The sequence below is a fragment of the Scaptodrosophila lebanonensis genome, unplaced genomic scaffold (genome assembly GCF_003285725.1).
Source record: "Scaptodrosophila lebanonensis strain 11010-0011.00,11010-0021.00 unplaced genomic scaffold, SlebRS2 tig00000098-arrow-pilon, whole genome shotgun sequence".
NCBI classification, from domain to species: Eukaryota; Metazoa; Arthropoda; class Insecta; order Diptera; family Drosophilidae; genus Scaptodrosophila; species Scaptodrosophila lebanonensis.
Genome location: NW_022060568.1, coordinates 2,785,450 through 2,797,424, shown reverse-complemented (window position 1 = coordinate 2,797,424; position 11,975 = coordinate 2,785,450). Strand labels below are relative to the sequence as shown.

At 42.8% G+C, this 11,975-nt stretch overlaps 1 protein-coding gene across 2 annotated transcripts; it reads left to right on the top strand.

The window, feature by feature from the left end:
* Nucleotides 1-1,062: 1,062 nt before the first annotated feature.
* On the top strand, nt 1,063-11,883 carry LOC115628054 (ankyrin-3). 2 transcript variants are annotated; one of them, XM_030524010.1, is made up of 11 exons: nt 1,063-1,138; nt 2,091-2,297; nt 3,791-3,898; nt 3,978-4,430; nt 4,504-6,216; nt 8,259-8,589; nt 8,697-8,787; nt 8,845-9,069; nt 9,165-11,032; nt 11,214-11,369; nt 11,433-11,883. In XM_030524010.1, the coding sequence occupies exons 2-11, from the start codon at nt 2,103-2,105 to the stop codon at nt 11,783-11,785; spliced, it is 5,493 nt and encodes a 1,830-aa protein (XP_030379870.1). In that variant the 5' UTR covers nt 1,063-1,138; nt 2,091-2,102; the 3' UTR covers nt 11,786-11,883. The 2 variants fall into 2 exon arrangements, with proteins under 2 accessions (XP_030379870.1, XP_030379871.1); XM_030524011.1 differs by lacking the exon at nt 1,063-1,138 and adding an exon at nt 1,360-1,463.
* The last annotated feature ends 92 nt before the right edge of the window (nt 11,884-11,975 follow it).

Sequence of the window (11,975 nt, the reverse complement as noted above, 5' to 3'; positions counted from 1 at the left end):
ACTACCCATACATATAGTGATTAATAAGAAAACATGTCTCTCTCTCTCTCACTCTGTGTTCTTATCGATTGAATAGCAAAAATTTAATGATTTTAAAATGGGAGATCCAACATTATAATATTCCAACTATTTTAACGGCCTCACCAAAATTAGTGGCTCAAAAATGAAATGAAAAAAGAATAGGAAACGAAACGAAATGAAATCAAACAATTATATGCGGTACATTCTTTGGATGTAGGTGCGATCGTAATTTAGATGAATGAGGTCTTAATGTAAAAGCCCATTAAATTAGACTATCCCACCTACAAATTTAAGCATACCTATAAACCAAAGAGAATACAAATTCACAAAAAATGTAATAAAATAAAATTAAAAAAAAAATAATATACAAAAATAAAAAAAAAAATTAAGAATAATGCACGAATAGAAAACGCATATTGCGAAAGCGAACATAATTAACAAATCGTTCAAACTATTTACTGCAAACATCTGGAAATGTATTTTGGCATTCAAGCTCCAGAAATATTATTTGAACCAATTTTGATAATTATTAACTGTAACTATTGACATAGATTTTCTTATATTGTACATAAGACACATATAAGGGAGCTGAAAATGAAACCAAATAGATAAATGAAAAATACATAATATTGAATTAAAGCTTTGGGTATATTTGGGCTCAATCTTCAATGAATGAATGTGCATGTCATGAAAAAGGTGCGTACAATTTATTTATTTATAATAAAGTTTCAGTGGAAACAAAGTTTTTGTCGGGGTCCAACTAAGCATGTCACAATCTGCAAAATTTGAAATCCGATTGTCTTGCCAAAGAGCTTGTGGGATTCACAAAAAGCCTAATCTTGGATTTAAGTGCTAAAAGCTTCAGAGCTGTCAATCTGATTTGAAATTTGTGTTTTTCAACACTAATGAATATCCCACTGGTGACAAGGACGGTATTATCGATATGAAGTATCATTGGTGTGAGTAGGACAAACATATCGATATTTTCCGCTTGTGCAACGAGCGAAACGTACTAAAAAATGTGTAGAGCGTCCATAGCTCATTTAAAATGCGGCCACACTAAAACTATTTGCCTCAACGGAGTTCAACTTTCCTTTCCCCGCTAATAAAACAAAAGGTGCGAAACAGAAACAACCGAAGTATACTGTGCGCCACTTATTTATTCATTATTTTACGGTCTGTGAATAAGTTTCCAACGGACGCGCACAACTTGGTTATTTTTTTCCTGTGATTTCGCGCACAGTTTCAAAACAAAAATACATAGATGCTTAGATACATACATCCATGCATACGCATATTTATACATACGCAGTATTTAAACCAGATTCATAACTGTGCGCCGCCGCCTAATTTTTTGTGAAATTAAAACGAAATAAATCCATTTAAAAAAAGAAAAAAAACAGTGAAATTTTCGCTCTTTACCATTTGTTGAGCTCAACCGAGTAAATATCTGTGTATCCATTCATATTCATACCAATACACCTTTGTAAATACATAATTGTGTATGTGCCCTCATCCACCCACCGACGAAGGCGTGACGTCATTGCGACGAACAAAATGTTCATACATGCATACTTATGTATGTACATAGATATGTATGTACGAATATGTATGTGCCTGCATACCTATGCCCATGTACATACATAGATACAAATGTACGCGTCCGGATCCAAGATTTATGTTCTGTTTTCAACTTTCTATTGTGTACACAACTGTGTGTCTGATGCGCCTGTCTGTCTGCCTGTCCGACTATCTGTTTTTTATTATATGGAATAACATGCGAACAGACCAGCGATTAGATAAATATTGACAAATGGCATAGGTAAATTGTAATCGAGCTCGAGCGCACTATTTATGTACCTAGGAAATTCTTAGGGGCTTCTGCCTTCCCTGCACCTGTACTTAGGTCGTTTGTTTTCAATTCAACCGCATACCGCATAATGTGTACATACATACTGTACATACATATATACATACTACACATATGTATTTAACATATTCCCATTTTAATCACATGCGTTTGTTTATACATACTATGTGTGAATAATATACATATTTATCTCTAAAAGGGATCGCAAAAAATGACTCTAGGCGAAATACAAAACGGGAATGTGACATCGTTGACGAAGAATCGAGGCGGTGAGATGACGACAACAACAACAACAACGGATGTGAACACACATGGACATGGGCATGGACATCATGGCCATCAGCAGCATAGCGAGCCTGTGGACAACGGCAATCTGGACAACGGGAGTGCAAAGCATCAAAAGCAGGTGAGAATTAAGGATTTAGGATGATTCTAGATGATATGCAATGATGCCGATTAAATAAGCAAATTGTCACGGGCACTGGCATTCCAACGACAAACTTAATTACAGCAAAAAACACAAAAAAATATCTAGAGCAAAAGTGACCCGCTCATTGAACCAACCAATGAGATGAGATCACTTTGGCACAACGCACACACAAACACACATCACACACACACACACACACACTCAATACAAATACACACGCAAATCTACAAATCTACACGTTGAATTGAGGCATATAGACGTGCTATAGCTACAGAGCTATATCGCTAGCTATACGCATACGCACATGTGAATGAATATCCAGTTCGTGTGCTTGTGTGTGTGTGTGTGTGTGTGTGTGTGTGTATGTGTGAACTGAACTCAGCAATTGTCGGTCGCTTCACACTCTGCTGCGGTGGCGTCCGCATATGATATAGTAGTGTATACAATACAGTACAATACAGCACACAATAGATGGCACATTCATACAAACATACATATTTAATGTTGATGTTGATGTTACTTTTGCTGATGCCAAACAACAATTTAAATTTTTTTTAACACACACACACACACATACACATGAACATTTATTAAGGGGGGGTGCGTGTCAATTAGTCATTCCATGTCCATTTCCATTCTATGGACAACACCAGTTACATTTGTATTTATGTATGTCAGCAAGCAAATACATATACACATACAAGTATGTATCTGTGTGTGTGTGTGTGTGTGCCATAAAGGGTAGCACAAATCGTATATGCTTGAACTTTTGAAGTTGAAATCGATTGCCTATATTCGATCCATACACATACATATATACTATACATATATATTCATATGTACATATGTTCATATATATACAAGTATATACAGGTTGTTATATATTTAGCCTAAGGCAAGTTCAAAGGGTTGAGCTTTTGGGCTGGGCATTGAGGTCGTTCGTCATATTAAATATGAAGGGCGGAAATATAGACAACTTTTTCGCACATATGTATATGCATGCTATGTATAGGTATATGGTAGTAGGGCTCTAAAATGAATTGTGATTTGACCCAACCGACAACAGAAGTCGAATGAATATTGACTTAGGATTCTAACAAGTGCTTCGCATGGGGAGGGCTCCAGAATGATGCACTTTCAAGTACTTATCTAAACAAATACACAAAACGAAATCTTATTGTTATGAGCAGATATAATTTCTAAAAATTAATAAATTCTGCTTTTATCAATACAAGTTCTTAGTGGGAGAAGCGCAGAGGAGGGCTAAAAAATTTATTTTTTTAAATAAACAAATTCTGGCAATAATTCTAGCTCATAGAAGCTGGGTGTATGAAGGATGATTTAAATTAAAAATGAAGCGTAAAAATCACAATAAACTAAACAGAATATCTATGCTGTAAACACAATTGCTTAAAGACTTTGGAGAGTTATGAACTGAATTACGTTTATTCTATTTGATTTCCACACAGAGCGATGCAACAATATCGTTCCTACGAGCCGCTCGCAGTGGGGATCTCGGCCGAGTTCTGGAATTCATCGAAACTGGCCAAATCACGGACATAAACACTTGCAATGCGGTAAGTTGGAAATTCAACAAGTCCGACCCACTTAAGATCCCACTCACCTGTTTTCTCGATTCGCCTTCACTATTCATAGAACGGCCTGAACGCACTGCATCTTGCTGCCAAGGATGGGTATGTGGATATTGTCAGCGAGCTGCTGCAGCGCGGCATCAATGTTGATAATGCGACAAAAAAGGGCAACACAGCACTCCACATTGCCTCGTTGGCTGGCCAAAAGGATGTCATCAAACAGTTGATTCAATACAATGCCAATGTAAATGTTCAGTCGCTGAATGGATTTACACCACTCTACATGGCGGCTCAAGAGAATCACGATGGCTGCGTGCGCTTTCTGCTGGCCAAGGGCGCAAATCCATCGCTGGCCACTGAAGATGGCTTCACACCTCTAGCTGTAGCCATGCAACAAGGGCATGACAAAGTGGTTGCCGTGCTTTTCGAGAACGATACGCGTTGTAAAGTCCGCCTACCAGCTCTACACATAGCGGCCAAGAAAGATGACATTAGAGCGGCCACTCTACTACTCGATGTAAGTAGCCACCATAAAAGCCTAATCTTGATCGGCAGCATTATCATCTAATTATTGCGGTTTCGTTTCACAGAATGATCACAACCCCGATGTCACTTCCAAATCTGGCTTCACGCCCCTACACATTGCCTCGCATTATGGCAATGTGGACATTGCCGATTTGCTGTTGGAGCGCGGCGCCAATGTCAACTACACGGCCAAGCACAACATCACACCCTTGCATGTGGCCTGCAAGTGGGGCAAGGCGAACATTATGCGTCTGTTGTTGGCGAAGAATGCGCGCATCGATGCGACCACAAGGGATGGTCTCACACCGCTGCATTGCGCCTCGCGATCAGGTCACGTGGAGGTAATCGAGCTGTTGTTGGCCAACAATGCGCCCATCTTGTCAAAGACCAAGAACGGACTCTCTGCATTGCATATGTCAGCCCAGGGGGAACACGATGAAGCTGCTCGTCTGCTGTTGGATCACAAGGCACCCGTAGATGAGGTTACGGTTGACTATTTGACGGCCCTACACGTAGCCGCTCATTGTGGACATGTCCGCGTTGCGAAGCTGCTGCTTGACTATAACGCTGATCCCAATTCGAGGGCTCTGAACGGATTTACTCCGTTGCACATTGCATGCAAAAAGAATCGCATTAAGGTAGTGGAACTGTTGCTGAAACACGGTGCGAATATTGGAGCCACAACGGCGTCTGGCCTGACACCCCTACACGTGGCTAGCTTCATGGGCTGCATGAACATTGTAATCTATCTGCTACAGCACGATGCCAACCCCGATTCGCCTACGGTGCGTGGGGAGACATCACTTCATTTGGCTTCACGTGCCAATCAGACGGACATTATACGCATCCTGCTGCGCAATGGCGCCCAGGTGGATGCCATTGCCAGGGAGGGGCAGACGCCTTTGCATGTGGCCTCACGTCTGGGCAATATGGACATTATTATGCTGATGCTACAGCACGGCGCTAATGTAGATGCCAAGACCAAGGATGCGTACACTCCATTGCACATTGCAGCCAAGGAAGGACAGGAGGAGGTTTGTCAGCTATTGATCGATAATGGTGCCCAGCTGGATGCGGCCACCAACAAGGGATTCACGCCTCTCCATCTCGCTTCCAAGTATGGCAAGGACCGTGTAGCAGCGTTGCTCCTTCAGAAAGGCGCCACTATAGACTGTCAGGGCAAGAATGATGTGACTCCCTTGCATGTGGCCACGCACTACGATCATCAGTCAGTGGTTTTGCTGCTCCTCGAGCTAGGCGCTTCACCTCAGATAGCGGCCCGCAATGGCCACACTGCCCTGCACATTGCAGCCAAAAAGAATCAAATGGAAATCGCCCAGAATTTGTTGCAATATGGCGCCGATGTTGACGCAGTCAGCAAGTCTGGCTTTTCGCCCCTCCACTTGGCCGCTCAAGAGGGACATGCGGACATGGTTCAGTTACTGCTTGAGCACGGTGTGAATGCAAACGTTGCGGCAAAGAACGGATTAACGCCACTACATTTGGTGGCTCAGGAGGACAAGAGTGAGGTGGCGCGAATTCTCCTTGACAATGGGGCCAACATTTCAGAACGCACCCGGTCCGGTTATACGCCCCTCCACATTGCTGCCCATTACGGCCAAATCAATATGGTTAAGTTTCTGCTCGAGAACGATGCCAACATTGAGATGAGCACCAACATTGGTTACACACCCCTTCACCAGGCAGCTCAGCAGGGTCACACGATGGTCATCAACTTGTTGCTGCGCCACAAGGCCAATCCCGATGCCGTGACAGATGTAAGTTCAAATATAAATATTCTCAAAATTACGTTGCAATTTCTTTCGCTTTTACAAGGCTTTGAAAATGTTAATTAAATTGAGGTTCCTTTAAATGCGTTTCTTTAGGTCTCCTTATATTTATGGCTTGCAATTCTAAAGTAAATATTGAAATTGTTCCAAATTGTACTTGTAATTAGAAGCAAATCTATCACATAGTGCGTACGAGTTTGTAGGATTAAAGGATAATTAGTGGATATTTTTATTGGAAGAAGGGAGATCAAAGTGGGCATGAAGACTAGTATTTTCCATATGAAAACCAAGCTCATTACAAACCAGATAGAGCTGAAATATTTTAAAGTGCAAATAATGTAGGGGTATTGCAGCCGAACTCTGTATTTATAAGTGTTTGAATTGAATTATTTTTTATAAAGTTTATTTGAGAGTGATGCACCTAATTCGGTTTTTACACGGTTTTGATATAACACGGTTTGAAAATTGAAACTTGCATATACATATATTTCTTTAGAGATAAGAAAGCAATCACCTATTTTTGCATATGATCAATGTCTTTTTTTACACGGTTGTTTCTGGTACCAATCTACCGTGTAAAAACAGAATTAGGTGTACATACTATACTGATCTGACAATTTCGACTGCGGAAAGTATAACAACACGTTATAATAGGAACTGAAATCTTACTGCCACCTGTTTTTTATTCGAGATTATTTTGAGCGCTTTCGGCCGTTAGAGAGTCGTACGGTTTGAGTTTGAAGAGTATCAGTCTATTGTGAGCTCTTCGACTACGTAGGTTTTATTAACGGGGGACGCTATGTTGCAATCTAAGTTCGCGATTATAAAACAACATAGTACTTCAAACATTTTTGAATTGTAAAAGCTTTGACTCATCATTACGTAGCAGAATTGTATCTTCAAACTGTCCAAAACGGGGGAAATGATCTAAGCATACAAATAAACACTCAAACACACTCACGCACACGCACACACATATACAAATCCATTATCGACACGGCATTTAATGTTAATCAAAAAAACAATTAAGAATACGCGCAATTGTGGGCTCTGATATTACAAAAAACACTCGTTAGTTCGTTTTGCTCATGAGTTCAATTTTCGTTGCCATCGCAGGCAGGAGTTTTTTAGTCTAAAGTGGACGCTTTAAACATAAACTACCGCAACAAAAACAAACCCAACCGTAACAACAACAACAACATAGGTATACAGAGCGACTGTAAGTCTATTTATAATCATTTCGTTATTCTACATATAGCATTTTTTTCAAACACTACAATTGGGCATCGAGCACACTAAGTAATCAGCATACATTGACGGGGGCTGTTCTCATTGATTGAATTACTACTGGAATGTAGACAAAGCCGCTGTCGCTATCGACAGTATCGGTATGAGTGTCGGTGTCTCAGTTTTCCTTCTCGGTAATGCTATGGGGAAAGTGTGAGGGACACGTCCCAACTGGTTGACTGGATCAGATACCGAAATATAAGGTGCCACTGGTGCTCTTAGTCCAAATTTTTCAAATTTTGTTTTTTGTGGAAAACTGAGTGCCTGTATGTGAGTGTGTGTGTGTGTGTGTGTGTGTGTGTGTGTGTGTGTGTGTATGTGTGAGAGAGGCTAGTGGTGTACATACATACATATGTGATACATACAACAAATGCTATGGGGTTGTGAGAAGAAGAGCGCTAAGATCAATGAGGAGAGTGTATTACGGACGGCCAACGGCTCGATGGCCCAATTGTTTCTGGTTGCTGCTTCTGCTTCTGCTGCTGCTGCTGCTGCATGTATTCAAATGTTGAACGCTGATGTAGAGATGTGTGGGTGCACTGCTTTAGAGAATCAAAGTTGGGCGTAGTTCGGCAAAGGTCGGGCAGTTGGTAAGACATTGGATTGATCGCTTCGTCCCAAAAACAAACAAAAAAGTGTCCAGAGAGTATTAAAACCGATAGAGAGATGTTCTATTTTGCATATATCTTATATATCTGAGCTATAATAATTATAACAATCATTAATCTTCTCTAATTTGGCAGAACGGTCAAACAGCTCTGAATATTGCGCATAATCTTGGCTACGTCACAGCTGTGGAGACTCTCAAGGTAGTTACACAAACATCTATTGTCAACAAGACGACAGGCGTGCTGGAGGAGAAATACAAGGTTGTCGCTCCCGAATTGATGCACGAGGCACTACTGTCCGATTCCGAGGACGAAGGTGGTGAAGATCTATTGGATCACAATCAATATAAATACATGGCGACCGATGATTTAAAAACCTCGAATGAGCATGATCATCAGAACTATGACACTACAAATCCAGATAATGATCAGCTAGATGGAATGGGTGGGCGTAGTGTTGAAAGAGGTGAGCTTTCTATAATGTTTGTAAGCCAGATAGTGTATGGCACACTAAACTAATTGCAGTTCAAGCATTAACTGTTTCCTATCATTAAAATGGTCTTCTCGTTCAAGAAATCACCGAAGTGGTTAGACACAACCTGAACACGTCTGCCCCAAGGCCAAACGATAATGTGTCCATCATAAAGCCTCCGGTTCATCTGGGGTAGGTGCCGATCGGTCCATTTCATGTACATAGGAGACTAATTTATTGTTGTTGCAGTTTCCTAGTTTCGTTCTTGGTGGATGCACGTGGCGGTTCGATGCGTGGCTGCCGACACAGTGGTGTGCGTATAATTGTACCACCCAAGGCCTGTTCGGAGCCAACTCGCATCACATGTCGTTATGTGAAGCCGCAAAGAGTAACCAATCCGCCGCCATTGATGGAGGGCGAGGCATTGGTCAGTCGAATTTTGGAAATGTCTCCAGTTGAGGGCAAATTTTTGAGGTAAGGTAGACTTTCCAAATGTATTTTCTCATGGTATTTACAGAGATGATAATGATGCAGATAAAGTAATTGTCCCCTGAATATGTTTTTTGTAGCCCAATTGTGTTGGAGGTGCCGCACTTTGGTTCGTTGCGCGATAAGGAGCGCGAGATCATTATTTTGCGATCGGATAATGGTGAGAGCTGGCGTGAACACACCCTATACGAGAATGAAGAGAATCTGTTGGAGGCCCTCAATGAGGCTATCGATGCGGATGTAAATCCACTCGAGGATCTGCACACAAATCGCATAATACGGATTGTGACGCAAAATGTACCGCACTTCTTTGCTGTGGTCTCGCGCATACGCCAGGAGGTGCACGCAATTGGACCCGATGGAGGGACCGTTTCATCAACAGCGGTGCCACAAGTCCAAGCAATATTTCCGCCTCATGCATTGACTAAGAAAATTCGAGTCGGTCTTCAGGCACAACCAGTTGACCTGAAGGGTTGTTCCAAACTGCTCGGCCAGGGCGTTGCAGTATCACCGGTGGTGACCGTGGAGCCACGTCGTCGCAAGTTCCACAAGGCGATCACACTGAGTATTCCGGCTCCCAAAGCCTCAACGCAGGGCATGATAAATGCACCTTACAGCGGCACCAATGCGCCCACCTTACGACTGCTATGCTCGATAACTGGCGGCCAAAGCCGTGCCGTGTGGGAGGATGTCACCGGCTCGACTCCACTAGCCTTTGTTAAGGACAGCGTGACATTTACCACAACTGTCTCGGCGCGCTTCTGGCTAATGGACTGCCGCAACATTGCTGACGCCAGCCGCATGGCCACCGAGCTCTATACATGCATGACTCAGGTGCCGTTCGTGGTCAAGTTCGTAGTGTTCGCCAAGCGAATCTCTGCAACGGAAGCAAAGCTTTCGGTGTTCTGCATGACCGACGACAAGGAGGACAAGACGCTCGAGCAACAAGAGTATTTCAGCGAGGTGGCGAAGAGTCGCGACATTGAGGTTATGGAGGATCAGAACATTTATTTGGAGTTTGGCGGCAATTTGGTGCCGGTATTGAAATCTGGCGAACAGCTGAACATGAAGTTCCAGGCGTTCCGAGAAAACCGCCTCTCATTCATCGTACATATCAAGCACCAGGATGAGCCGCACGCCCGCATCTGCTTCATGAGCGAGCCAAAGGTGGGTCCTGGTGAGGCGCCATTGCAGCCGATTTGTGCGTTGAACGTATCACTGGCCGATCAGCCAGACATTGGCCAAAACGGCAATGGCAACGGTAATGTAGGCGGCAGTCGCAAGAGCCTAAGCAATTTGGCCATCGATCATGGCCTCCACTATAAGGATTTAATAAATGCCGAGATTAGAGCCAACGCTGGAAAGGCCGAGAATAAAATACAACAGCAACTCCAGCAGCAACAACAACAGCCCCTAGCAAGAGGCCACCTAAATGACCTGGGCTCCAACGAAAGTATACATCGCGCAGATTTACGGCTGTCGGATATAAGCAACATGCTGGGCAAAGACTGGCCGCAGCTGGCTAAAGAATTGGGTGTACCCGAGGCCGACATCGAGCTAGTCAAAGCTGAGTATCCCGAGCACACAGCACAACAGACCATGGTTATGTTGCGACTCTGGCTACGCACTGAGGGCCCACAGGCCACAGGCAATGCCATGGCACAGGCATTAAACAAAATTGGCAGATCCGACATCGTCGACAAGTGTATATTTAATTTAGAGCCCGTGACCGATGAGCTGGAACGCGATATGGCCGCCGCCAGATTACAATTGCACGCACCCCAAGAACCATTGGGTGATCTATCCGATGGCCTTAACGAAACTCTTAATATTGCTTCCCTTAGCTTGGACGAAAATGCGACCGTCCAGCCCCAGAAAATAGTTGAGTCCATAGAGACATTGGTGTCGCATGCGCCACAGTTCTCCCAACCTGAAAACGATAACAATGGTAAGTTCTGAATAATATTGATATTGTTACTAAAATAGACACGAAAAGTTAAAGTCTAACTGCCACAATCTACAAAACTATAGCTTTCAATTTCTTTGGAATATTTATATCGTTGGGAAGAGGTTCATCTGGGAATCCATTTCTACTTTCACTAACTCACTCTATATCTCTTCCTTAATAGGCAGTACAGATTTCTGCACTACGCCGCCACCAACGCCAAGCGAAACTATAACCGATATACTGACGAACGAGCATGATATTGACGCCATACGTCAAATTGCAAATGAGCACACAAAGCAGGTGCTGGAGCTGGCGCAGGAGAACATTGAACAGAGAGGTAAATGAAATGAATTTCAATTTCGGCCACAATGATTTCTTATGAATCACACTTTCCATAAAGCCCGCCAAGCGGCTTTAGATTTGGAAATACAGCCTGAAGACAAGCTCATTCACAGTCTGGCTTGGGCAGTTGGGCAACATGAACAGCAGCAGCCGAACAATGTGCAGCCTTCGGGAGACAACTATGAGGACGTGCTTGTCCAGACCCTTGTAACAAAGTGCAACCAAGCACCTCTGCCTGCAAATCTCACCGCCTTTGCTGAGGATTTGGCAGCTGGTTCGGGTGATCCGCAAAAAAGCGTCACAACAGTGACCACAATCCAAACGAGCAAAAATGGAGAGCAGCCTACGGACACCGTGACGACGATAACTACCACAACCAAGACACTAACCAGTGAGAATCAAACGGCTTAAGATTCTGGCAATCCAAATCCTGATTGAGAATGAACAGCTGCAAAATTAATATTAAAATAAACATGCAATGAGGCAATGAGCGAATTGGCAGAGAAGTATCCATCGTTTGGTTTTCCTTAAATGTGTACTTCTCCTCTTCGTTACTGCATATCGAGCAATATATATATTTATATATATATATACATACATA